This window comes from Oncorhynchus mykiss, chromosome 17, assembly GCF_013265735.2.
Source record: "Oncorhynchus mykiss isolate Arlee chromosome 17, USDA_OmykA_1.1, whole genome shotgun sequence".
NCBI classification, from domain to species: domain Eukaryota; kingdom Metazoa; phylum Chordata; class Actinopteri; order Salmoniformes; family Salmonidae; genus Oncorhynchus; species Oncorhynchus mykiss.
This window is the reverse complement of record NC_048581.1, coordinates 46719747-46747389: the sequence shown is the minus strand read 5'-3', so window position 1 is coordinate 46747389 and position 27643 is coordinate 46719747. Positions and strand designations below refer to the sequence as shown.

At 45.0% G+C, this 27643-nt stretch overlaps 1 protein-coding gene across 1 annotated transcript in view; it reads right to left on the bottom strand.

Moving 5' to 3' along the window:
- Positions 1–27643, bottom strand: part of LOC110493976 (plexin-A1) — a gene marked incomplete in the record, with an annotated part of 289525 nt that overhangs the window by 54813 nt on the left and 207069 nt on the right. The window contains 3 exon segments of the mRNA XM_036949987.1: positions 3007–3197; positions 6417–6513; positions 23653–23853. Of these exon segments, the coding sequence (XP_036805882.1) occupies positions 3007–3197; positions 6417–6513; positions 23653–23853 (489 nt within the window).

The following is a 27643-nucleotide window of genomic DNA, read 5'->3' as shown; positions in this document are numbered from 1 at the left end:
TTTCCGAGGGGTGGTCTTAATGCTGCTCCACAAACCCTATGAGAACTGCTGGGGAGATGAAGGATGATAGAGGACCAAGGAGGAGGCAAGGCCAACCCTATGACAGTTCATTGCTGCATAAATGACATGTGTGTGTGTGTGTGTGAGGTTACGAGTGGCTGTGTTTATGCGTCGGTGTGTGTGTGTATTTGTTGATATTTGCGTGGACAAATCACAAGGGAGCCGGTTGTTTTTGTTTGTGAATGCAACATCAGTTCATCTTTCTCCCTCATGGGAAAAACGCATGAAAACATCAGGAAAATTAACACAATTCTTATAAGTCAATTTTATAGTAAAGTGAGAGAGAGAGCAAGAGAGGGAGGATAAGGAGAGGGAGGGAGAGAGACATGATAAAGGAGGGAAGGGAGAGAGAGAGAGGGCCACAGCAGGCATAGGGGGTAAATTACTTATAATTATGGTGAAATGGCCTTTCAGTCTGCCCCACTCCACATGTGAGTGAGAGAGAGAGCGAGACTAATGCAACTACCACTAGCAATATTAAAGCATTACGGTGTCCATATTAGGACACCGTCAACCTCACTTTGACAGGCTAACAATGTGGATCCTACCACGCACTATTGTACAATGTCAAACTGATCAAGTTTACAGGGAGAAATATAATTAAATGCCTCTCAATCCCAGTCGTCCCAATGAAATTACTTGCTAATCCACTAGGTCATAAAGGGCCACACAGTGGGTAATGCACTTAGCAAAGTACTAGCATTATAACAGGCTAACAATGTGGTACCCTACCGCTCACTATTGTACCGTGTCAAACTAAATTTAGAGTTAACAGCGAGAAATAGCACAAAAACGCCTCTCAATCCCCATGCCTTGAATCCCAGTCGAACACTTGTCCAAATGAAATTAGGGGCTAATCCGCTAGCTAATAAAAGGGCCACAAAGTGGCTAGCGTACTTAGATTAGCGCGAGCGAGAGAGAAAATAAATAACAGAGCACAGAGAACGAGTCCATGTTTAGGGAAGGAGGGATTTGAGAGTAGGGACGTTGAAAAGCGGGGTAATATTCAATTTGGGTGGAAGATGAAATGGTCTTTCTAGCGTAAGAGGGATGTGTTCTTCAAGGAAGAATGAGATCCTTTCAGTTTGTCATCTGTCCACTGTGGAACGTTCCTGTAATGTTAATGTCAGAGGAAAATAACATGGCAGTGTCAAGGCAGCGTTGTAACAATGCCTGGTGGGCCTTTTTAGTGTCTCACTGTCGAGTCGCTCTTTCTTCCTCCTCTGCCTATCTTCTCTTTTCACTCGTCGTCTTGCCTTCCAAACCGTCTTCTCCCACCTCTATTTTTGAAGCTCTTGTACTGTACCCCTGCTTTTTCCACTGTGTGCTGTTTGTGCTACCAACATCTTCCCCTCAGGCTAAGCTTAACCCCCCCCCACCCACCCCACACACCTCTTGTGCGCTTGTTTTAAAGAGATAAGTAAAGCGCGGGTGAGAGAGGGAGCATTAGCTAAATGGATTTATCTGTGTGCCAGTCCCCCAATTATTCCAATATCTCCATTAAAGGAGAACGTTACTACTTAGGAACCTACTCTTTATTTTTTTTTTAATGCAAATTAACAAAAGGCTCCTAAAAACACCCAAAACACATCCTTTTACAAACAGCAAAGCACTCAGTATCGTGATGCAGGTCTTTAGACGCTGTACACATGATTGTGTCATTCCGACGTTCTAATCCATTTTGTGGAATTCGAGTGATATTGGTGTGCATGCGTGTAGTTCCTCATTCCCAATTCCTCTCGTCAACTGCGTGCTACAGGTAACTGCCAAAATAAAGGAAACACTTTATTCACTCACTCAAGTTGTTCTGGTATCTCGTGGTGACCTGTAGCTAAGTTACGTTGCCAGTCACTCAATCACAAGGTCAGCCAGGCTGGAACGAGGAAGTACACGCATGCAAGCCAATATGCACACGCAGGCAGTTGTCGCTTGAGTTCGACAAAATGGATTATAACGTTGCAGATACATTTCGGAAGGACACCATTTCACGTGTACGGCACCTTAAGACCTGCTTCACGATATTGAGTGCCATTTGTAAAAGAAACACATTTTTGTTGTTGTCTTTGTACATGATTTCTGGATGCCCTGGAGCTACAGAATGAGGACCAGGAAGTCAATCGCTGCTGGGGGTAAGTTTCTCAAAAACCAATTCAAATTGCAAAAGAAAAAGTGTGTGGACCTTTCTATAACATGGCATTTACGCAAAAAAATACAGATTAGGTTCCTAAATAGTGAAATTCTCCTTTAAGCATTCAGAAACCGAGGGGATATGGGATCCTTTCCCTCCGCAGTTAAGAAGCATACACATATTTCATGGTGGTGGTAGTGGAAAACAAATGAAAAAAAAGGGGCATGCATTTCATTTCTGAAAAACAGTAGACTCCCCATCTCATTTGTGTAACAATTAGAATGAGAGAGAAGGGGAATAGAGAGAGAGAACAAATCAGTCTACATTCATGCTTAAGGTGGTTTATACAGCAGTATGTGTGTGTGTGAGACAGACAGTGCTACACTGTTGGGACAGTGACCTGTGCTACGGCCAGACGAGGACCACCGCTATGGCGACCCACTGCAACAGCTGGTAACGTCACGCCACACACACACCCCCCCCCCCCCCCCCCCCCCCCTCGTCAGTCGTCTCGGTGCTCAGTGACGTCCCGTAGACTGCCTCCTCTGTCCTGCCCATCTGTAAGACTATACAGTCTCTGTGTAGGCAAGCTACCTCTCCAACTGTGTCCTCTATCCCTTATTATCCCCTTCATGCCATGTGATGCAAATATCTAACCTCACATTGAAACTTGACTCCAATTCCTTGCACACTTAACTTAAATGTCTGAGGATGTCCTAATATGGATGCCGTATTATTCCCCCCTGAGTTGAAGGATTTCCTTATATGGATGCTGTTCGCTGCCCACCCTAGTACCCCCCTCCCCTTGCCATCCGTACCTTTATGATTTTGGGGTGGGCACAGCGACTGTTGCCCGTGGTGGCATGCATCCAGCTGCTCTCCAGGGGGGCACATTCCTGCCTCAGGGAACACTTCTTCTCCTGGACGCACCAGCCACATTCAAACCTGGGGTCAGCCTTCAGACACATCCCACAGCTGTCCCTCAGGGCAGGGCACTTATACAGGTGGGCTGGAGGGAGGAGGGGGAGAGATAGGAGGAAGTGGGGGAAAGGGTGAGAGAACATGTTTAGTTCGCATCCGAAAGCCTGAAATGACACCAACCCTTTCCGACATAGGTCACAATTTCGTCTTGCAAAGTATGTCTCGCATGTCACCTCTAAAAACCAAACATCTTCAAAGATATTACCCCAAACAACTACACTACTCTATTTTCTTATATGCAATGAAGCAAAGCGGTACTTCAAATGGCCGCAAGAATTCGGAGGAACATTTTCAGCCTCTCAAATCCCATTGGTCATGCTTTAACTTGAAAGTAACCCTGGGCCAATTAAATTATACTAAATGAGTGATTTAATTACATTTACATATCGGGGGTTAAGCGAGGGAGCATCGTTATATGGTTATCTTCGTTAAAAGGAGGATGAGGGAGACACATTGAGAGAACGTGAGAGACACGCACCACATGAGCAACACACCTAATTTAACTGTGATTGAAACATTTAATTGATTCAGACAATCAGGTGTGTTGCTGCTTGGTTGGAGAAAAACCCTGCACCCATACTTGCCTTCCCCCCAATCTGTCACTGCCTACCTTTCACCACCTCAAACACTCATCCATCATTGACACTGAGATACATTGTACTCACTATTCAGACAAAGTACAAAGCCACACTTCTCATTGTGGTACATTGTGTCTGAATCTGGATTGTTGTGGGGTTTGGCTGTAGAGGCTTTAGTGAACAATTCCCTAAACGTGATGTTATCTTCCATCTCACATCGCAGCAGGAGCCCCTGCTTTACAACCCCCCACTGCCGTGGTGACAACAACAGCAAAACGCTGGGCGTACACAATTCATCCACGGAAAACATCACTTATTTTCTGGGGGGGGGGGGGTTCTACTCCCTACTTGGTATGTGTGTGTGTGTTTAATCACGATCCACAGGGCCCTGTTTGTGGAACGGCGGCACTAAACGCACACACGCGAAGCCACATACACGCACACAAAGGCATGCACACGTCTAGACACCCATACCGAACCACCCACTCCACGCCTAAGTAACTGACGTCACAGAAAGGTGAGTGTGAAGTGACTGTGTCCTGTTCTGAGGCTAGGGGTGTGCACGTATGCTCATAACATGTGTGAATGCATTTCTGTGTCTTTCTACATACCACACAAGGGATGCATGGTAGTTTCCTCAAATCCCTTACACGTGCAACACACCCTTGCCAACCACACATTTGCCATCCACAGAGTTGCATTTTAGCACGGCAGAAACTTACTGGGCTATCTGAGAGAGTATATTTGAACCTTATAGCGTGTCAGAGCATGTATGTAACTTCCCGACTTGGCTTCCAACTGGCCCTTTTGGTCACTCGATTAAGGATTTAACGTGCAGCGTTAGCTTACATAAAACGGAATCTCCATGCCGCTGCCATGGCTGTGGCCATCCACTTGGAGAAGCTCCCACAAGGCGTCGTACAAGTGGTGACAGTGAGTGGCAGACATTTCAGAACTTTTCTGGAGTGCCACAAAACTGTGTTAGCCTTCTGAGCTAAAGCCTAAGACATGACCGCAGGGAGCTAACACAAGTCACGCAGGTTTACTCCTGACAGGAGTGTGGTTCATCGAACCGCCTCTGTCACGCAGACATTGCTATATGTACAGTGCATTCGGGGGAAGTGTTCAGACGCCCTTCCCCCTTTCCACATTTGGTTAAGTTACAGCCTTATTCTAAAATGGATGAAATACATTTTGTTCGTCATCATTCGACACACAATACTCCATAATAACATAGCGAAAACATTTTTTTCCCCTTCTTTCCATTTGAGCACATTTATGAAAAAATAAAAACATTTACGTAAGTATTCAGACTCTTTGCTATGAGACTCGAAATTGAGCTCAGGTGTATTCTGTTTCCATTCATCATCCTTAAGATGTTTCTACAACTTGATTGGAGTCCACCTGTGGAAAATTCAATTGATTTGACATGATTTGGAAAGGCACACACCTGTCTATATAAAGGTCCCACAGTTGACAGTGCATGTCAGAGAAAAAAACAAGCCATGAGGTCGAAGGAGTTATCCGTAGAGCCCCGAGACAGGATTGTGTTGAGGCACAGGTCTGGGGAAGTTTACCAAAACATTTCTGCAGCATTGAAGGTTCCCAAGAACACAGTGGCCTCAATCATTCTTAAATGGAAGAAGTTTGGAAATACCAAGACTCTTCCTACAGCTGGCCACCAGGACAAACTGAGCAATCAGGGGAGAAGGGCCTTGGTCGGGGAGGTGACCAAGTACCCGATGGTCACTCTGACAGAGCTCCAGAGGACCTCTGTGGAGATGAGAGAACCTTCCAGAAGGACAACCATCTCTGCAGCACTCCACCAATCAGGCCTTTATGGTAGAGTGGCCAGACCGAAGCCATTCCTCAGTAAAATGCACATGACAGACCACTTGGAGTTTGCTGAAAGGCACCTAAAGACTCTTAGACAACGAGAAATAAGATTATCCAAGACAATGCAAGAGTGGCTTCGGGACAAGTTTCTGAATGTCCTTGAGTGGCCCAGCCAGAGCCCGGACTTGAACCTGATCGAACATAGCTGTACAGCAACACTCCCCATCCAACCTGACAGAGCTCGAGAGGATCTGCAGAGAAGAATGGTTGAAACTCACTGAATACAGGTGTGCCAAGCTTGTAGTATCATGCCCCAAAAGACTTGAGGCTGCAATCGCTGCCTTAACAAAGTACTGAGTAAAGGGTCTGAATACTTATGTAAATGTGATATTTCCCTTTTTTTTAATACATTTTTGAAAAAAATTGTGTTGTGTGTAGATTGATGAGGAAAAATACAATTCAATCCATTTTAGAAGGCTGTAACATAACAAAATGTGGAAAAAGTCAAGGGGTCTGAATACTTTCCGAATGCACTGTGTATACTGTATTCAAGTAAATGTCCCTCCTAATATTTATATATTTCTTAGTTCCATTATTTTACTCTCAGACTTGCGTGTATTGTTGTGAATTGTTAGGTACCACTGCACTGTTGGAGCAAGGAACACAAGTATTTTGGTACACACGCAATAACATCTGCTAAATATGTGTACAGTAAGCGACGAATAACATTTGATTTGATATAACTAGACAGTGCTTGCATTTGACATCCAAATCCGGGCCTCAGGCGTGCCACAAGACTGTGCGACCCAGCTGAGCTAAAGTCTAGTGCTTACCTTGGATGTTGTAGGGGTTGTCGATGACAAAGTTGCCATTCCACACCACCGATAGGTCCACGGGCAGGTCGCTGATGTCATTACCGTCGTAGTTATACTGCAACGACACAAATACAGCAACGACACAGTTAGATTGGTATTGCTGCAGTGTTGTGACAGTGTCCCTAAAGTTCACTGAAAGACAACACAGTGTTGTTGCTGAGAGTTTATGGTGTTTACTTGTAGCATGTTACCCCTGCCCGAAACCAAGTTTCCTCTTGGGGACAATAAAGTCTGAACTGAACTGTCGATTTCGGTTCAGATTATTTGGGTTTTGATTGACTGAAAAGTGAATAAATAAAAACTTTATTTTTTAAAAACAGTTAATACACTAATATCTTTTCTTTATGTTTCATTTACATTGTTTTAACGTTCATGGCTCATTTGAGTCATAAGCACAAAATGGACTAACACTCAGTACACTTGGCCTTCTCTTGTTTCTCTCAGTGAAGACAATTACCCTAATAGGATAGGGTTACATAGCTGCTGATTGTGTAATTCCAAGAACAAGTCCCAGGATGAATTCTTAATAATCAATTAAGTTCTTAATATTATTGTCCATGATTAACAGGATCTCTTGTTCAACAGAATTCTCTCAAGCACTGATCCGAGATCTCCACTCGTACTCCGATGCTTTGTGAATACAGGCCCTGCGCAACAGACGGTACGCGTCTAAATCTCTAACGACTACCTATGACGATGATCCATCTATGTGACACTAACCTAACTTAGCGGGCATAAATGAAACGCCTGAGCAGCGTTTTTTTTCCCTTTCTGGTCCTGACAAGAGAGAGAGAGAGAGAAAAGAAACTGCGGGGTTCGGTTCTCTTATGCACTGTTTAATGAATCAAGTAAACGTGGAGTTAAGATGGAGCTTTGCTTTAAGGTCGGCAGGCTCTCTCTCCATTTCCCCTGAAACCTACGGGATGCATCCGGGTTATCTGACCACGGTAAGGGCGATCTGCCACTGTCAGCAATATGTGAGTGTTTTACTCTGTTTAGATCGTTTTTTCGGCACCCCTGTTTCGACATTGTGGTCCCAACATTTCACATAATGTGCCGTTGGAAACGGGGGGGGGGAAAGGAGACACAGCAATGTGCATTCAGTAGATAAGGACTCCAGCACACAGCAATGTCACGGTACGTGATTGGTTGGTTCATTCATTCGCCACATGGTGATTGGATGATTTTAATTCATTCACAGCCTCCTACAACTAATGAATATTCACAGACAGAATAAAGATTTTTTTAAAGTCATGCTTTTAGACTGAACTTAAAGGACTATTTATTTAGTAGCCATTATATATTTATCGGATCACTTTACTCGGGGTTACTGCAATGCTCACCATTGAACATTGATGCAACTTTAATCCAACTTTTCAGTGGTAAAGTATGCTTGCTTCTGTATGGACTCCAGTAGCATAGCCAACTTAACTTTTTACACCGTGGTAAAGAGAGGTAATAGAAAAGGATAGGGTAGGATAAGGAGAGGGTGCTCTGTGTGTATATACAGTATATGGATTGAGTGTAGGGCTGTCCGACCCCCCCCTAAATAATCGACTGGTAGACATTTTTAAACGTCGTTTTTTCCCCATATATAGACACACCCTATGTGTTTTAATCAAATCAACTACATGTATGCTACCGAGCTTGTTTGATGCCCTAACACTGATTAAATAATTAAGACACACACATGACTCAAGAGGGAGCCAAATATCAAGATAGCCTAACCAGAAGAAGAAAAAAAAAAATGTTTAAACTCTTCCCGAACCAACACCTCCCCCGCTGCTGCTGGCCTTCGCAGATTCTGCCACTCCGCTCCCAAAGTTGCCACTAAAAGGCTACACCAGGAAGTCGGCAAACTTTTCCATTTGGAGTGCCAATTTATCTTACCATGTCTACCGACCTGCGTGCCAGTTACGAAGACTTTATATAAAAAAAATCATGCTTCAAAAATCATTGTCATGTGGTTAATACCATTTATATCTAGCTCTAAATGAAATATTAGACTAATCTAAGAGTGGCTTCTATTGCCAACTATGTAAAGCCAACAAATAAAAAAGATTGCAGCCTGCAGGTCGAAAAATATCCTGATTGAAATTAATCACATTGGCTACACATGGCTCGTCTGCAAGGAACTTGAAACACTGCATCAACTATCAACTCGGTCCAGCCCAAAGCTTGTGCTAACAATCTTGAAAGAAGGTACATTGGTTTCCTGCACCCTGAGCTCCGGACAGACACAGACGGAGGCTATTTTGCGTAAATGGAAGTGTGTGTGAGAGATACTGATAGTGTGAGAAAAGAAGAAAGAGAGGAGGCAGGCTGAGAGGTAAGCGAAATTAGCATCTCACTCATTATCGAGGTACACTCGTAACAACAATAATAGTAGTAGTAGTGGAACGTGTGTTGTGATTAACAACAACATTCATGAGAATAATAATACATTAAAAGTAGTAGTAGGCAAGTCTGCCATGTGGCTTTTCAGTCACGTTCAAACAACATGGTAAATATTGACATTACATTGCACTTTTCACTGGCCGTCCCTTCTGTTGTGGCAGGAGGACACATATTTGGCTGTCAAAACGGCACATTTTGGCTTTTCATCCAATAAATATGAGCTTTTTCTCCAGATTCTCTGTACACTAAAGAAAGATTCTCTTAGGTCTGAGTATTTGTCACAGTGTAATAGGAAATGCAGCTCTGTCTCTACCTCTCCCCGGGGGCAGAGTGAGCACAGCCTGTCCTCTCTGGGCAGCCAGGTTTGCCTGAGTCGACCGGTCTCTATGACCAGACTGAGCTCACCGAGTCTGTACCTAGTCAGTGTTTTCCTCAGTTTTCTATCAGTCACAGTGGTCAGATAGTCTGCCACCATGTACTGTCTGTTTAGAGCCAAAAAGCTTTTTTTTTTTTTTCTTTTTTTTTTGTTGTCTGTCTTTCCATACATTTGTATGTTAGCTTTGTGATCATTTGGATGGGCCAGATTTTCTGAGTGCTGTCCTGATGCTTTGTTCGGTTGGTAATGTTTAGTGAACTGAGCCGCTGGTTAAGGGGACTCTTCTCTATGGTCACCTCTTGGCAGTTGAGGAATTGTAATGAGATGAGTGGTTGTCACTTGTATTTAAATGAAATTAACATTTGGTGGCTCTCTTTTGGATATTAATCAGAGGAGGGAATTGGCCTAATTCTGCTCGACCTGCATTGTTTGGAATTTCTCTCTGTACACTGAGGATGTTCTTACAGAATTCCTCATTCAGGGTTCAATTGGGTGTTTGTCCAATTCTTGTTTTGTGAGCGCACCCTATAGTGGAATTGGTTCTAAGACGGAGAGAAGACAAAAGGAAGAGACCAGCTAACATGTCCCTAGAGAAGGGTTGATTTCTCTCAACCTGAAACTTTGACCCTAACGGTCATGGCTAGTAGAGCCAATGGGGTCCTCCCCATCATCTTCCTGAACAACCAATCAGAACACGGTATGACTTGTCCACGCACAAATGCACGCACAAGCACACACTTTTGGCCAATGGGGGTGGTTTGGGTTCCTTCCCCACACAGGTACCTACTGTTGAGAGGGGATGTAGAGGCCTGTTGTTCCAGCAGAGACGTACACAACAGACAAGACTCCCCTGATACACTACAGACATTAATATTTATTCACAGTGGGGTGGCATGGTGTGGTGTGTGTGTGTGTGTGTGGGGGGGGGGGGGGGGTGCAGAGAGGTTAGGCCTCATCCATACCTCCCTCTCCATGTGTACACCAACGCCTGATTAAAGTTTAATATATCCTATCCTCAAAGGGCCAGACACACACACACACCGACCCTCTGAGCGAGAGTGAGTCCAATTCACACATGCGTATTATAGGGCAGATATAAGCACCCACCAGATGAGGATTATTCTTAACTAGTACACACACATATGGTTTATTCACATAGGTATATTCTGCTAACACAACGTCGCCAGAGCACAAAAGTTCTAGAGGTCGCCTGGCGAGGTCAGACACATACCAAATGTATCTCTCTCACCGACATGCAGTTCTGGACAAAACCGCTGATGAACTTACTTAGCCCATATGCTATGACGGAAAAAAAAAAATACATTCATTCCTGTTTACAGGATACCAATTGGCTTGGGTTTATCTCATATTTATTAGCCTGAGCCTGAGATGTTCCTCTTTCACTAAATGTTCCTGTTGCATAAGATGTTCAAAACAAAACAAACGGAGCAGCACAAATTAACAGCGTGCCTAAAACCGTTCTCCCCAGAGACACGGGGAAGTAAACACATAAACTACCCTGGGAACATTTAATGAAGCTAAAGGAGAGAGAGGGACAGAGAGAGAGAGAGGGACAGAGAGAGAGAGAGGGGGACAGAGAGAGAGAGAGGGACAGAGAGAGAGAGGGGGACAGAGAGAGAGAGAGGGACAGAGAGAGAGGGAGAGAGAGAGAGAGACAGAGAGAGAGAGAGACAGAGAGAGAGAGAGAGAGAGAGAGGGACAGAGAGAGAGAGAGGGACAGAGAGAGAGAGAGAGGGACAGAGAGAGAGAGAGAGGGACAGAGAGAGAGAGAGAGAGGGACAGAGAGAGAGAGAGAGGGACAGAGAGAGAGAGAGAGGGACAGAGAGAGAGAGAGGGACAGAGAGAGGGACAGAGAGAGTGAGAGAGAGGGACAGAGAGAGAGAGAGGGACAGAGAGAGAGAGAGGGGGACAGAGAGAGAGAGAGGGACAGAGAGAGAGAGGGGGACAGAGAGAGAGAGAGGGACAGAGAGAGAGGGAGAGAGAGAGAGAGACAGAGAGAGAGAGAGACAGAGAGAGAGAGAGAGAGAGAGAGAGGGACAGAGAGAGAGAGAGGGACAGAGAGAGAGAGAGAGGGACAGAGAGAGAGAGAGAGGGACAGAGAGAGAGAGAGAGAGGGACAGAGAGAGAGAGAGAGGGACAGAGAGAGAGAGAGAGGGACAGAGAGAGAGAGAGGGACAGAGAGAGGGACAGAGAGAGTGAGAGAGAGGGACAGAGAGAGAGAGAGAGAGGGACAGAGAGAGAGAGAGAGAGACAGAGAGAGAGAGAGGGACAGAGAGAGAGGGACAGAGCGAGAGAGGGACAGAGAGAGAGAGAGAGAGGGACAGAGAGAGAGAGAGAGGGACTGAGAGAGAGAGAGAGAGGGACTGTGAGAGAGAGATGGGGGGGGGGGTGAGAAAGAGAGACACCTTCCACTTCCCCCCCCCTCTTGCTCTGACAAGTGATGTAGCTCAAGGAAGGAAAGATCGATAATTAGGTTTTAGTCCCAAAAAGGTTAAGATAAGTGTACATATTACATCTTTAAAGAAAGACTACTTTTACGTTACCCTACAGTTTACCTATAACATGGGCTGATGGTGAAGTACAGTAGACATATTTGATATTCATATCACAAAATAAATCAAATGAGCTCTCCACAAAGAAGTTCAATAGAAAACTAGTAAAAATAGACAATATCCTGCAACCATGGAGAGGTAAATATATGTATGGATAAATTGCAGTGATTAAACTCCTTAATCATATCTCAGTTTACTCACTTACTTATGGCGCTGCCTCCTCCTGATGATTTGTTTTTCTAATCATAAGAGCAAAAAATATTTAGCTTTATCTGGGACGCTAAACCAGAGAAGATAAAGCGTGCCTATCTATATAATAAATATGAACTGGGTGCGTTGAGATTATTCAATATAAAAGCACTAAACCTCTCTAAAAGCTTCACTTACACACAAGTTTGACTTGAACCTTAAATGGTTCTCAAGTAAATTACTAAGAAAAGCTCATCCATTGTTTAAAAATGGCCTTTTTTTCCCTTTGTGCAGATTGCCATGTCTCATTTTCGATTAATTCGAAAATGAAACCTTTTTCGAGGTCTCTCTTTTTCAAACAAGCATCGCACAGCTGGTTACAATTCCAATTTCATCCCCTGAAAATATAGAACAAATATTATGGCTGAACTGAAATGTGCTGGTTGATAAAATACCTTTGTTTATGGAAACGATGTTTGAAAAGGGTATTTGTTTTCAAATGATATTGTAAATTGGAATGGTAGAGTGATGTCTTCTATGGAGTTATCGGAATTGTATAGGAAGGTCTGCTCAATATAAGATTACAACCAAATGATTACAGCGTTACCCCAAAAATGGAAGAGGCAGGTGGCAGCGGGAGGAGGTAGGGAACTGGTCTGTCTGCCAAAAATAAAGGATCAAAACTGTCAGAGGAACAAAAAGAGCATAAATAGGAGAGTACACCAGTTTCATTTGAGGACCAGGATGTTGACAGCTGTGCCATACAGACCGCAAAATAGCTGGGAAGAGATTTCTGATGTAACGATTTTATATTTAAAAAATCGCCGCAAGATTCCAGACTTCGTGCTTTTCAGGCAAAATTACTGTACAGAATTCTTGCTATCAACAAAACATTGAATATTTGGGTCATACAATCATCGCAGCTTTGCAGATTTTGTTGTGAGGTAACAGAACCTGTTTCTGGTCTCAGGCTCAGGAATGTCTGAAAACCCTAGAAATAGCATTGTTGGGAGATCTGGAGAGACCTGGTCAGTCAATTACTAATATACTAATACTCTTAAAAGTACTTATCTTCAACTCGCAATCTGGGTATTATATTCGATCGGATAGATTCAAATCTCGGTTGGTTGGGGAGCAGCTGTCGGGGAACTGTGGGGGGGGGGTCTTAGAGGGTTGGTGGCCTGGCGGTTGGGAGCTTCCCCGTTTTGACTTTGTGTGGAGATCGGTCAGCGTGCCCTTGGGCAGGGAGTTGACCCTGGTTGCTTCGGTGGGTCGCTCTGGATGGAAGTCTGTTAGACTGACTGAAAGTAATGTAAATGTTGAGCGGCTTCACTGCAAGTAGAGATTGTATGCTTTAATATTCAATAAAATATTCAATAAAATAAAAAAAGTAGAAGAGGGATAAGAGATACAGTAGTAGCCTAGATACTAGGGGCTGTGGTGGTCATGGAATGTTGGATGCCGGTTATTGGCCAGCCAAAGCTGTTGTGAAATGTAATGTCATGTTTTGTTTTTATTGTAAACAACTGCCTTAATGTTGCTGGACCCCAGAAAGAGTAGCTGCTGCCTTATGGGGATCCATAATAAACACAATACAAATGACGCGGTTACAGTAATAACTGTTCGGTTACCACACAAAGAAATATATTGTTAAAGACGGACATTTTGTCCTCTCCTCTGCTCCTGCCTGCATGTGCTGCCATAGAAATAGAATGAATAGAACGGGCGTCCCCATTTCAAGTCTATGACGGCATAATGGGTGGACTGGCGGCCATTGCGAGCGTACCCATAGGAGCAAAAGCAGGAAGTAAAAGCAGGACGTGTGCCCATCAATCTGTGCTGTGATTTGTGGATTAAACTCAACTGACATAACAAAAACTACATTCCATTGCAAGAGCCACATCAGTTAACATCATTTGAATGAACTTTACCATGGAAATTGCATCACAGTACCAGGCAGGCATTGCGAGTGTGCCCATGAGTTTGCCAGTGAAATAGCCAGGGTTAAGAGGTTTCCAAGCCCATTTTATTCATTCCAATTGTGTGCTGCTGCTGCTGCATCGTCTAGGCAACCGAAGACTTGTTTGCTACGGGACCAATAAAATGTGATTTGATTGCTTGTTTCAGCAAGGATCAATAAAGTTTCATCACGTTGTTAAGAGTCCATGTTACTGCAGAAAATGACAACCACAAGAATTCCCGGCTGTCCCGTCGTATGAAGGTTATTACATTTTCATGACGGTCTTCACTCATAAACGTTGGTTATACGGTAATTGTGCCAGGCCTACTAGATACAGTAGCTGAACAGCTCCTCGGCTGAAAGCGCAGATGATAACAAAATAAGACAGAAGGTTCCGTAAGGCAACAACAAAAGGAGGGTGGGTTGGTCGGGGTGGATTCGAATCTCATCACGGGGCAATTTGGGCTAAGGAGCAACTTCTTACTACTTTTGAGCTACTTTGCAACTACTTAACGTGTTTGCTAACCCTTCCCCTAACCCTAACCTTCACCATTTAACATAATCCTAACCTTAACCATAGCTAACGTTAGCCACCTAGCTAAAGTAAGCCACAACAAATTATAATTTGTAACATCACTAACATGTTTTACGACTTTCCATTCGTAACACATCATATAACTTGTAATTCGTAGCATATCATACAAATTAGTACATACCATACTAAATGGGATCAATCTAAATCAACGTTTACTATGTTACGTCTACACCCGAGTCCAGGTTGCATTCAAGAGTCACACACAGATCCAGATAATTAGTCATGTTGAAGGGGTACCAAAGCAAAAGTCTAAAGACATCAACGTGCCAAGGGCTAGCCTATGCCTGTGTGCGGTGCGCAGATACTCCCAAACACCTCTCTCCACCCCCTCTCTTTTCTCCTCACCAGCCAGGTGAAAGGGGCAGGTCTTTAGTCACCAGACTGTAAGACGATGTTTATGCAAGACTTGCTTTTCTTCCTTTGCCTTCATTTTTGTTCAACGTTAAAATTAGACAGCTTGAGGTATCACCGAAATGTGGATCCTTTGAACAATAACCTTTCAACCTGCCACGTGCCGTTAACTCAGGCAACAAACAATTCTTTAAAGCAAGGTAAACAACCTCTATTGGGAAATAGATGAACGATAATTGTTGCTCATTGATAAACAAAAGTGATGGAAAAGCAATGAAAACACCATTGGCAAGGTGATTAACCTTTTACATACAGAATAATATAGGCTAATTGACATCCACAGAATGCGCTGTATCGACCTTGATAAATCCCCAACACACGCGCACAAGCACACACATTGAGACGTGCACACACAGAAGCGCACACCGACACAGACCGACAGACACACACAGTCCAGATATGAAGGCATAATCAAGGATCAAGTGGTAATCCGCCCTAGGATTAGTGTGGGGTCAGTCAGTATGGAATTAGGCCCGGCTCATAACATGACTCTGTCTGGGCTAATCTGGCTAGCATAACAGGATTGGAACAGGGCCAGAGCAAGTTCGGATCTCATCATATCGCCACCACATTTTTTTTAATTATTATCGTTTCAAACACACAGAGGAAGGAAGGAAGAAACTGCTGGCTCGAGGAAATCGAGGAACACCGCAGCCATATTGGTATAGTCCAACCCACATGCATATTGGCTTAGTCCTGGCCATTTCAAACGAGACGACGCTGGAGATAGGAATTGTGTCAAATACACCCACTCTTTCACTAACTTGGTCAGTCCGCTCCTAACGCCGTTTGTCCTCCTCTACTTCTCCCATCTCGCTTTTCCCCCAGATTTACAGACACCGTACACGCAACACACCATCAAAACCTGACACGAGGCGTTTCTTGGAGGGAGGGATTAAGGAAGAGAGTATGGGAGGCATGTGGGGAGGCAGAGAGGGGAGGCATGAGGGAAGGCGAGGGGGGAGGAAGGGAGGTGGATAAGCTGACATATGCTGATAGCCGGTCGGCAAATTCATTCTTATTTAGACAGGACGGCGCATGGGAGCTGTGTACCGCCTCACCCATCAGGGGGAGGGAGGGAGGGAGGAGGAAACTGCTGGACTGAGCAGCAGGCTGTGTGAGTGGAGAAGGGGAGAGAGGAATAGGGTTGATTCCTGATGGGAGGAAAGGGGTTTGGACAGGGGAGGAGGAGTGAGGGTAAGGCTGTTGAACAGTAGTATTGTCTCCCTTTCCCTCTCTCACTAAACACACACACACACACACATCACCCCTAATTAAAGAAGTTGCCTGCCTTATCCCGTTTTAACTAGCGACCTCGGCGGCAGGCCCCCCTGTTCATCATGTCCGGTTAAGCATACCGTGTCATGCTATACCATACATGACCGGGCGCCCCCTTCTCTGAGGGAAGGACCGTCGGCGATACAGTTACTCCACATTACATCCAGTGCCTTTCTAATGGCTCAGTGTTTTCACACACACAAACACTTTCAGCGTGGTGCAGACGCAAGACTTCCGCTCTAAGCCTCCCTCCGTATTACACTCCTCCGTCTAGAGGGGAGGGACAGTTGGATACAAAGGAACAGATCAGATCCAATTGTATTTTGTCACATGCGCCGAATACAGGTGTAGACCTTACAGTGAAATGCTTACTTACGAGCCCTTAACCAACAGTGCTTTAAGAAGTTAAGAAAAAAAAAGTGGTAAGTAAAAAAAATAGATGAGTAAAAAAAAAGAAAAAAAAAGTAAGAAATAATTAAACAGCAGCAGTAAAATAACAATAGCAAGGCTATATACAGGGGATACCGGTACAGAGTCAATGTGTGTGTGTGTGGGGGGAATGTGTGTGTGTGTGGGGGGGGGGGGGGGGGGGGGGTAGAGGCTGTTAAGAAGCCTTTTGGACCTGCTCTGGTACCGGTGGTATATATACGTATAGTGATCACCATTATCCCTGCAGCTACACTCTGTCTCTACTTCTCTGACCTTGAGTCTCCTTTCCTCCTCATTCCCCTCGTCATGTCCTCAGCTGTGTCCTCCTCCTGTCTTCCAAACTTCTCTCTCACTCCATCGCAATTACGTTTCCTCTCTCTCCGAGCAAACTTCTTGGATCTTTTCTTGCTTTCTACTCAACTCTCCCTCCCCGACACTCTCTTTACAGAGCCCTCCCTCCTTCCTGTAAGCCCCTCTCGCCTCGTTCCTTCTACCTCCCCCTCTGCCTCCTTCCTTCTCCTCCATCGCTTCCTCAGCCCAATTTTCTAACAGTCTGCCCCTCTTGCCCCCCTCTTATCCTTTTCCTGGGTCCTGGGAGAGGGGCTGGTGTGTGTGTGTGTGTGTGTGTGTGTGTGTGTGTGTGTGTGTGTGTGTGTGTGTGTGTGTCTCAGCGCCCGACTGCAATTCATCATCATTTTATCATCGTCCACCTTAATTGGCACCCATCAGGCTCTCCCAGTACTCTTAATTTTTGTTTCGAAACAGCTGCTGTCCGCATGCACGTGCGCACGCGCACACGAATTGAGAGGAAGATCTGAGACCAAACAAGATTTCTCCTTCTCCCAGACTTTCCATCCCTTTCTCCTTTGTCTTAGCGGAGGAAAAGTGAGAGAAAACGGGTGTTGGAGTGGCCCAGTCTTTCATCCGACTGAAGGTGGCGGTGTAAAACCGGCGCTGATATTATCTGTCCCCTCTCTTTATTCCCCCCCGTTGAGGAAGGGGTAGGAGGGAGAATGAGAGAGGAAGGAGGAGGAGAGAGACACACCAAAACATGTGGAAGAGAGAGGAAGCAAGCGAGTGAGAGAAAAAAAATACAGGAACCAAGAGAGAAACCATGAGTTAGACTGAAACTAATTTTCATTCTCCCACGCTAAATCCTCTCCACCCCTCACCTTCCCCTCCCCTCTCGAACTAACATAACTAACCAAACAACTAAACTCACTAAGAGCGTGAAAGGTTGCTGGGTCGAATTCCCGAGAGGACAAGGTCAAAATCTGTTGTTCTGCCTTTGAGCAAGGCAGTTAAACCCACTGTTCCCCGGGCGCTGAAGACGTGGATGTGAATTAAGGCAGCACCTCTCCGATTCAGAGGGGTTGGGTTAAATGCGGAAGTCACATTTCTGTCCTCTCCCCTTTTCTCTCTTCTCCCCCTACATTTACATTTAGCAGACACTCTCATCCAGAGCAACTTACAAGAGCAATTAGGGTTAAGTGCCTTGCTCAAGGGCACGTCGGACGATGTTTCACAGTCGGCTCGGGGATCAGAACCAGCGACATTTTGGCCCAACGCTCTTACCCGCTAGGCTGCCTGCCGCCCTCTCCTGCCTTCTCCTCCCCCTCTCAGAGACCAGCTGTGGTCACTTATTGAGTCTCGTGACCCCGGCTTCAGCAGCCTGGCTGTGTTTCCTCTTGTTTACAAGCTCCCATGACCCCCTCTGGCAGGCTGGATGAGAGGAGATTGCCTGGTCACTGTCAAGGAGAAAAACAGACACACTCTCCAGGTCCTATCCCTTGTGAGAGTTGAGACCAGGGGAATGTGTGGTGCGTTTCGCTTTTTGTTTGTTTTTACAGGCGGCAGGTAACCTAGCGGTTAAGAGCATTGGGCCAGTAACCGAAAGGTGGCTGGTTTCGAAGGAGAAGACTGATCAGAGATGCAGCCAAGAGGCCCATGATCACTCTGGATGAACTGCAGAGATCTCTGCAGAGATCTATGGACTCTGTCCATAGGACAACAATCAGTCGTATATTGCACAAATCTGGCCTTTATGGAAGAGTGGCAAGAAGAAAGCCATTTCTTAAAGATATCCATAAAAAGTGTAGTTTAAAGTTTGCCACAAGCCACCTGGGAGACACACCAAACATGTGGAAGAAGGTGCTCTGGTCAGATGAAACCAAAATGGAACTTTTTGGCAACAATGCAAAACGTTATGTTTGGCGTAAAAGCAACACAGCTCATCACCCTGAACACACCATCCCCACTGTCAAACATGGTGGTGGCAGCATCATGGTTTGGGCCTGCTTTTCTTCAGCAGGGACAGGGAAGATGGTTAAAATTGATGGGAAGATGGATGGAGCCAAATACAGGACCATTCTGGAAGAAAACCTGATGGAGTCTGCAAAAGACCTGAGACTGGGACGGAGATTTGTCTTCCAACAAGACTGATCCAAAACATAAAGCAAAATCTACAATGGAATGGTTCAAAAATAAACATATCCAGGTGTTAGAATGGCCAAGTCAAAGTCCAGATCTGAATCCAATCGAGAATCTGTGGAAAGAACTGAAAACTGCTGTTCACAAATGCTCTCCATCCAACCTCACTGAGCTCGAGCTGTTTTGCAAGGAGGAATGGGAAAAAATGTCAGTCTCTCGATGTGCAAAACTGATAGAGACATACCCCAAGCGACTTACAGCTGTAATCACAGCAAAAGGTGGCGCTACAAAGTATTAATTTAAGGGGGCTGAATAATTTTGCACGCCCAATTTTTCCGTTTTTGATTTGTTATAAAAGTTTGAAATATCCAATAAATGTCGTTCCACTTCATGATTGTGTCCCACTTGTTGTTGATTCTTCACAAAAAAATACAGTTTTACATCTTTATGTTTGAAGCCTGAAATGTGGCAAAAGGTTGCAAAGTTCAAGGGGGCCGAATACTTTCGCAATGCACTGTATTACAGCTCTGCCTATTAACGGAGAGTCACTGTGTTTATGCAGTATTTACTGAAAAAATATTAAGGAACTTTTTCTTCGTCTCTCGTCTTGAAACCCATTGCCATAGCCTTCCAAAAGTCTTGCACATTCAACGTATTGGATCAAGCTTCTATGGACAATTATTGAGGAGCTGCTTAGCTACTCTTTATTACATAAATGATCCTGTACAGAGCTCATACATTTTTGTCACCAGGGTTGGGTATGTTACTTTCTAAACCTAATATGTTATAGTTACCTGGCCACATTTGTAATCAGCAGGGGTGCAATTTTAACTGGGGAAAGGAGGGACATGCTGCCCCCCCCCCCATATTCTGAAATTGCATTACCCCCAGTTTTATCACTGGAATGTGATACAAAACGAGGCTTCAGTGTGCTTTAGGACCATGAGGACGCCTCCGAGCAGTCGGATAGGCTGTTTGGAGTGTTTATGCGACTGGATTAAAAAAATCTATATATATTTATATATTATGTCCCCACACACTTCTAAAACCAAAGTTGCACCTCTGGTAGTCAGTAACTTAATTTTTGTATAGCCCAGACTCAGTAGTGTAATCTGATTACTTTCAGTTCATTTTGGACTACTTTCCCTTTAAGAGGCAATAGAAGACAAAAAGGATCCATCAAACCCATCAAAACAAGAGCGAAAGCTGTGTGGAGGAAACTGGCCACAGGTTTGCTTCCACCTTCCAAACCATCCCTCTCTTCCGCCGCTGCAATGAAATCTCTCTTCGTCCCATCTCTTTTCCCCACCCTCCTTCAGCTCATCTCTCGCTCTCCTCACTCCACTGAGTGGTGGAAGATGAGTTGACACGCTGACAAGAATACTCTAGTAAAAAACACTGAATTTCAACAGTCTGGGCTAAAATTATGCTTAATATAAGATTAACATCCATGTGTTGACTCTAAAGGTAAAAAATAAAATTGAGCATCAGGACCCGCAAGATCCTCTCGTTCCACGAGCGAGCGAGCACACACACCCCCCCCCCCCCCCCTCCCCTCTCTCGCCATGCAACTCCGCATTCACCATAGCAAGGTGTACCCACAGCATACCAGATGACGTGAGCTCTCCATTTTTACTGCAGCATCATACATGATTCATATCATGGAAGCAGCATCCTGAGCAGCACAGCCCGAACAAGGAGCAGCTGGCTCACATGGAAGGATGTGCATCGGAAAAACAGTGGTGAAACGAAGACCAATATTTGGGGATGACTCCTTTCATTTCAGTGAAATATGTTTCGGAATTTGATTAAAATTGGATGACAATGATACAAATTCCATTGCTTTTAAGTAACAACCACTCCTAGTAAATGTAGAAAGTGGCAGTAAAATCATGCCACAAAAGTGGTGTTTCTTAACAACAAAGCAATGTCTTAACAATGGAGTTAGAGTTAGCGTAGGCTTCATTGGACGCTGGTATTATCATACCAATAAACTACAGGTTAGCATATAAAACAAGTCGGGTAGCTAACCGCTAAGAGCTAATCACTAAGAGCTTACAGTTAACCGCTAATTAGCCTACTAGCACATCTTCCTGTCAGCTGTCATGTGTAGAAATACTGTTTTGGCCTGTCCTGAGTCTGCTGCTGATTATCGCTGGCTGCTACATTTAACAAACAGTCAATAAAGGGCCCTCTTTGGAGACAGCGCTGTCATTGGCTAATTAGCCTTCCTTCAGAAACAATGGGGGTTTTGGTGCGCGGCGCGCTAATGACTAGCTGTCGATACAGACAGCCTCGCATTGGAGCCCTTATGCAACGCTGGGAGGAGCTACGCTAACTTTCAAACACACTAGCATTGCTAAATGCTAATCATTATGGCAACAAGGCTAAGCCCCGGGTCCTGTTGGACATGCTACATGTGTGCGTGTTTAGCATAGTGAGTGAACCCACGGCCCCATATCTCTAATGTGCAGCTGTAGCGTGTATTGACATCCACTTGCAGGTGTTCAAAGCTAATTAGTTTGATTCTCTGAAGGCTTTCCCGGGATGTTGTGCTGTTTTTTTTTTTGTCCGAGACATGGCTGATGTTTCAAGTCTAGGGGGCACCTGTTTGACAGGATACCCAGAGAGGATTGACACCCCTAATACAAACCAAAATCAATATGGCAGCCTTCCTTGGAGGTGGTGATAGGACGAGTGTCCCATGAAGAGAGCGAGAGAGAGAGAAACAAGCAGCTTTGGAGGAGAGAGAAAGGTAGAAAGGGGGGAAAGGGAATAGAAAGGGGGAGAGGGAAAAGAACGACAGAGACCTTCCTAATGACCTGAAGGCGCCAAACAGGACAACCAAAATCCTACAGACAAATGTAAAGTATAATGGTCATATCATGGAGCCTATAATTGGTGTGTCACAGTCGGTGACACAAGCGTCCACCTCCTGTCCCTCTAGTGACGAACACGTCACCCTGCTTACGGCACAGCCTCTCCATGAGACAAAAACAAAAGAGGAAGAGGGAGGAAGTTAGAACACAAGAGGGAGTGGTTGAGGGTAGAGAAGGACAACAAAACAGAGAGTGAGTGGGTTAAGCGAGAGGAAGAGAGGAGTGCTGAAGGGAGAGAAAAAAAAAAGATGGACAGGGAGAGAAAGGTAGAGGAGATGGGTAGAGAGTGAGTGGGAGAGAGGTGTAAACATGATCAATCCTGTCTTGACTAGGTTCAAAGATGACAGGCTTCCTCTCCACATTTTCAGCCTCGATGGAGCGCATCGTCACTTCTTATCTCTCTCACACACACACACACACACAAACACACACTTCCTCATTTGCTACTCAACTGACAGATGGGTCTACGCGCATGAGCACACCCTTCAGCATACTCTCTGCACAGTTATTTCCTACAATCCTAAAATCGGCCAAACTCCCTCTTAACATGACCATTGGTCAAAATACTAACCGCTAACCCATTGATTTATTGAATCAGGTGCATCCCTGCTGTGCTGACCAAAATCCATCTTGATAAAACCAAATCAGCAAGCATTTGGTTTATTACAAAAACAATGTTCCATTCGCACAAATGTTGCGCACAAATTTAAGATAATCCATCCACCTGACAGGGGTGGCATATCAAAATGTGCAGTTCTGTCACAGAACACTATGCCACAGATCTCTCAATTTCTTTGCATGCAATTGGCATGCTGACTGCAGGACTGTCCACCAGAGCTGTTGCCAGAGAATGTAATGTTAATTTCTCTACCATAAGCCGCCTCCAACATAATTTTAGAGAATTTGGCAGTATGTCCAACTGGCCTGACAATCGCAGACCACGTGTATGGCGTCGTGTGGACGCCAATCATCCGCCGCCATCACCTCATATTTCAGCATGATAATGCACGGCCCTACGTCGCAAGGATTTGTATACAAGTCCTGGAAGCTGAAAATGTCTGCATACTCACCAGACATGTCACCCATTGAGCATGTATGGGATGCTCTGGACGTGTACATAGCGCCAATCCAGTTACAGCCAATAACCAGAAACGTCGCACAACCATTGAAGAGGAGTGGGACAACAATCCAACGGCCACAATCAACAGCCTGATCAACTCTACGTGAAGGAGACTGCATGAGTCACACCAGATAATGACTGGTTCTCTGATCCACACGCCTAGCTTTTTTTTTTTAGGCAATATTAAAATATCCTAATATTTATATATATTATTTTACTTTTAGATTTGTGTGTATTGTTGTGAATTGTTAGATACTACTGCACTGTTGGAGCTAGGAGCACAAGCATTTCGCTACACCCGCAATAACATCTGCTAAATATGTGACCAATAACATTTGATTTGATTTAAAGGTATCTGTGACCAACTGATGAATATCTGTATTCCCAGTCATGTGAAATCCATAGACTAGGACTTATGCATTTATTTAAATTGACTGATTTCCTTATATGAACTGCAACTGAGTAAAATCTCTGAAATTGTTGCGTTCATATTTTAGTTCCGTGTATATCAGATGCGTTAGTACTGGGCTGGAATAAAACTGTGCACCACCACTCACCGAGGTCTTCTGACACTGGATGCTGGTGCTGTTGAAGCGCAGGGCGGTGACGCTGTGTTCCTCTCCCTGCACGTGGAACACACACTCGTAGTTCCTCTGGCCAGACTGGGGCTGAGGCAGGTTGCGGGCAGCCAGTGTGATGGGCTTGGTCACGCCCACGGGGATATAGATCTGGGTAGAGGGCAGGATCTGGGGACAATCCTGGGGGAGAGAGGAATGGAGAGATTTAGGTTATTCAGGTATTCATGTTGTGTCACGTTTGAATATTTTTATCTGATCTGGGGACAGTCCTGGAGGAGAGAGGGAGAATTAGAGTAACGCCTTCATTCCTGTACCGTTATGTCAAGTCTGAATGTGTCTGTCTGATCTGGGGACAGCCCTGGAGGAGTAGGGAAGGAGGAATGGAGAGAGATAGAGAGGTTTGGGTTAACCGGTTGTTCGTAGACGATGTCAAGTAGCCTTTGTGTCACAATATCATGTCGGCTTATGAGTTGACACGATGCTCAAACGAGTCGCATGAGAAAGAAAGAGTGAAAGATCTGGAACAAAGTACATTAAACAGTAATAATGGCTCTACATAACACTCTCGTAACACTCGGGCTCCCGAGTGGTGCAGTGGCCTAAGTGCAAGAGGCGTCACTGCGGTCCCTGGTTCGAATCCAGGCTGTATCACATCCGGTCGTGATTGGGAGTCCCATAGGGCGGCGCACACTTGGCCCAGCGTCGCCTGGGTTTGGCCTGTGTAGGCCGTCCTTGTAAACAGAATTTACAAGAATTTGTTCTTAACTGACTTGCCTAGTTAAATAAAACAATGACATACATGTGTATGACTTATACAACAGAGACAGCATGCCATGTTACCACTGCCAACCTTATAAAGCACCACACTTGTGATATCATAACATCCCCAAGACTTCAAAAAAAGAATGAACTGCAGTTTGTCCTTGTGTGGACTCCATTGTCTGGTAATGAACTAGTGTGACAATGTTTCAGAAAGTCCATTGATTCTGTAACATTCACCAGGGATGAGATGATGGCTTAGACCATCTGGTAACACTCTGTGTATTGTCTTGTATCACTGGGGTGTAAAGCCTTGGGGGTCCAGAGAAAGTGTGTGTTCGTGCGAAGGAACACATGAAGTCATTACATTGTTTATACCACGCTTTGGCGGAGTGCTTACATCATCAACTCCCACTCAACAGAACAAGCGTTGCACAACGAGGAACCCGCCCCGATTCTTTAGTCCAATGCCATCGAAGCAGTTCACTCTCACTCATCATCATGTTATCATTTTTTTATTTATTTTTAAAGCCTATTAATACATCCAGTTAACAAACGCAGATAAACATTTCACAAACAAAAATTGCACGCAAAAGGGGTAAGAAAAAACGAAGGCGGCAACTTCATAGCAGTTGATACTAGCCTGGTATTGCTTGATATCGGAAAAAATTCTAAAAACGGCCTGCTCCATTCCTGACAAAATCGCCCGACAAACACACACCAAATGATGAGAAAACGACCGACACACCTGACACAAACCCCAAGTACATCTGGGGTTTGTACATCTATGCCTGATATGCTAGTGTACTGTAAGCTGCTATGAGAAAACGTACCAACACACCCCACAAATTCAGTACCTCCACTATAGTACGCCATTGACATTTGGGTCATTTAGGAGATGCTCTTATTCAGTGACTTACAGTTACTGCATCCTCTTAAGATTGTCTCACCAAGCTGTCATTTTTTTCCTCAATAAAGAAAAGTAAAGTTAGTGCTAGTAGGAAAATATAAGATAATGGGGGAGGGGGATGGGGGGTTAGAATGACATATCTTATTTAAGATACTGTTTGAAGAGGTACGGTTTCAGATGTTTTTGGAAGATGTACAGGGACTCCGCTGTCCTAGCATCAGGGGGGAACCTGGTATCCACCATTGGGGTATCAGGACAGAGAGGGGCTTTGACTGGGCTGAGCAGGAGCTGATCTCTAATAGGAGTGGGACAGCCAAGAGACCAGAGGCGGCAGAACGGAGTGCTCGGGTTGGGGTGTAGGGTTTGAGCAGAGCCAGAAGGTCGGGAGGGGCAGTTCCCCTTGCTGCTCCATATGCCAGCACCATGGTCTTTGTAGTGGATGTGAGCTTAGACTGGAAGCCTGAGAAGCAACATCAGGGATTTTCTTGCCATTGAAATCCTTGGACGGGCCGCTGTCTAAACAGTGTAAAAAAATATATGTTTATTTTGTGTGCATACGGACAGAAAGAGAGAGAGAGAGAGACAGATTTTTTTTTGGATGGAAAAACGCTTTCAGTGTAAACTTCAACGACTAAAACCAGATAAAGTAAATAGAATAGATAATGGACCTATATATTTTATATAATATCATCTTTGAGAACTAACAATCAATAAAATAAAAGTCCATTTAAAAAATATAATAATAATAAAATAAAACGCATAGAATTGCAGTAAAATTGGCTTACAAATGTATATACACTGCCAAGATGGGGGCCTCTAAAACAGGGATGGGCAACTTTAACCTCATATTGAGGGGCCACAGTGGCTCACGGCTCTGCGTACCCATATCCATACCCACACATGCAGTCAGAGCCAACCCTAGCCTTTCGGGGGCCATAATTTACATTTTGTTAGGGGACCCCACCTTCTGAGCAAAACATTTTGGCTTCCCCCCCTTGACAGCGGAGTGAGTTAATTCCCTGCAATTCTACACTTTTTGCCATGGGGTGGAAAGAAATGTTGGCAATTTTGAATATGATATCTGAGTGCGAGTGACTAACAAAATCAATGGGGGCCCCCTGGTCAGTAATCTGACCATGATTACTGCAAGTTTAGATAGCTGGCTAGACTAATTTACCAAATCTAAAAATGTTTTGCTGACATGGGCTAACGAATTGACTGTCCATGACTGAAATATCAAGAGGGAAAACTGCTGATGCACAACAACATTTTAAAATTGCGGCGTGTGTCTTCGACTATTCTAACTCCACATTAAGTTGAGACTCCGCGGGCCGCCAGCTGTCCGTCCCCTGCTCTAAAATGTTCTCTAACACTCAGCCACGCCGACCTGCCGCACCCCATGCCACGCCCCATCATGCCACGCCCCATCATGCCACACCCACCACCTAAGCCCCCTTTTTTTGATCCAGAAGAAAACCCTGACCATGCAGTAACAGTAAGCGGTCCTGCTGTGCATTAGTGCAACAGTGTTCCCCCAGCCCGCCAGACAATGGTGCGTTTGTTCATTTGCTTATAAGCCTCCTCCAACATCTGAACCCACCCCGACACTGAACTGATAACGAGCACGGCATTACAATGGCGAGAACACCAGTCTGGTGACAACACCCTGACAAGCAGGGAGGTAGGCGGTTGGAGGGACAGAGGGGAGATGGTGGCGGGTAGGATGATGGGGCAGAGGGAGAGATTGTAGGGGAAAAAGACTGAGAAAGAGGGGAGCAGAACTGCATTCTGACTTCTCTCTCTCCCCCTGTATCAAAGTCAGAGCGATGGATACGTTTCACGCTAACAACCGGGGTCCGTTTCACGCTATCAACCGGGGTCCGTTTCACGCTAACAACCGGGGTCCGTTTCACGCTAACAACCGGGGTCCGTTTCACGCTAACAACCGGGGTCCGTTTCACGCTATCAACCGGGGTCCGTTTCACGCTATCAACCGGGGTCCGTTTCACGCTATCAACCGGGGTCCGTTTCACGCTAACAACCGGGGTCCGTTTCACGCTAACAACCGGGGTCCGTTTCACGCTAACAACCGGGGTCCGTTTCACGCTAACAACCGGGGTCCGTTTCACGCTATCAACCGGGGTCCGTTTCACGCTAACAACCGGGGTCCGTTTCACGCTAACAACCGGGGTCCGTTTCACGCTATCAACCGGGGTCCGTTTCACGCTATCAACCGGGGTCCATTTCACGCTATCAACCGGGGTCCGTTTCACGCATCTCGCAGTTAATGAATTGCCTGCA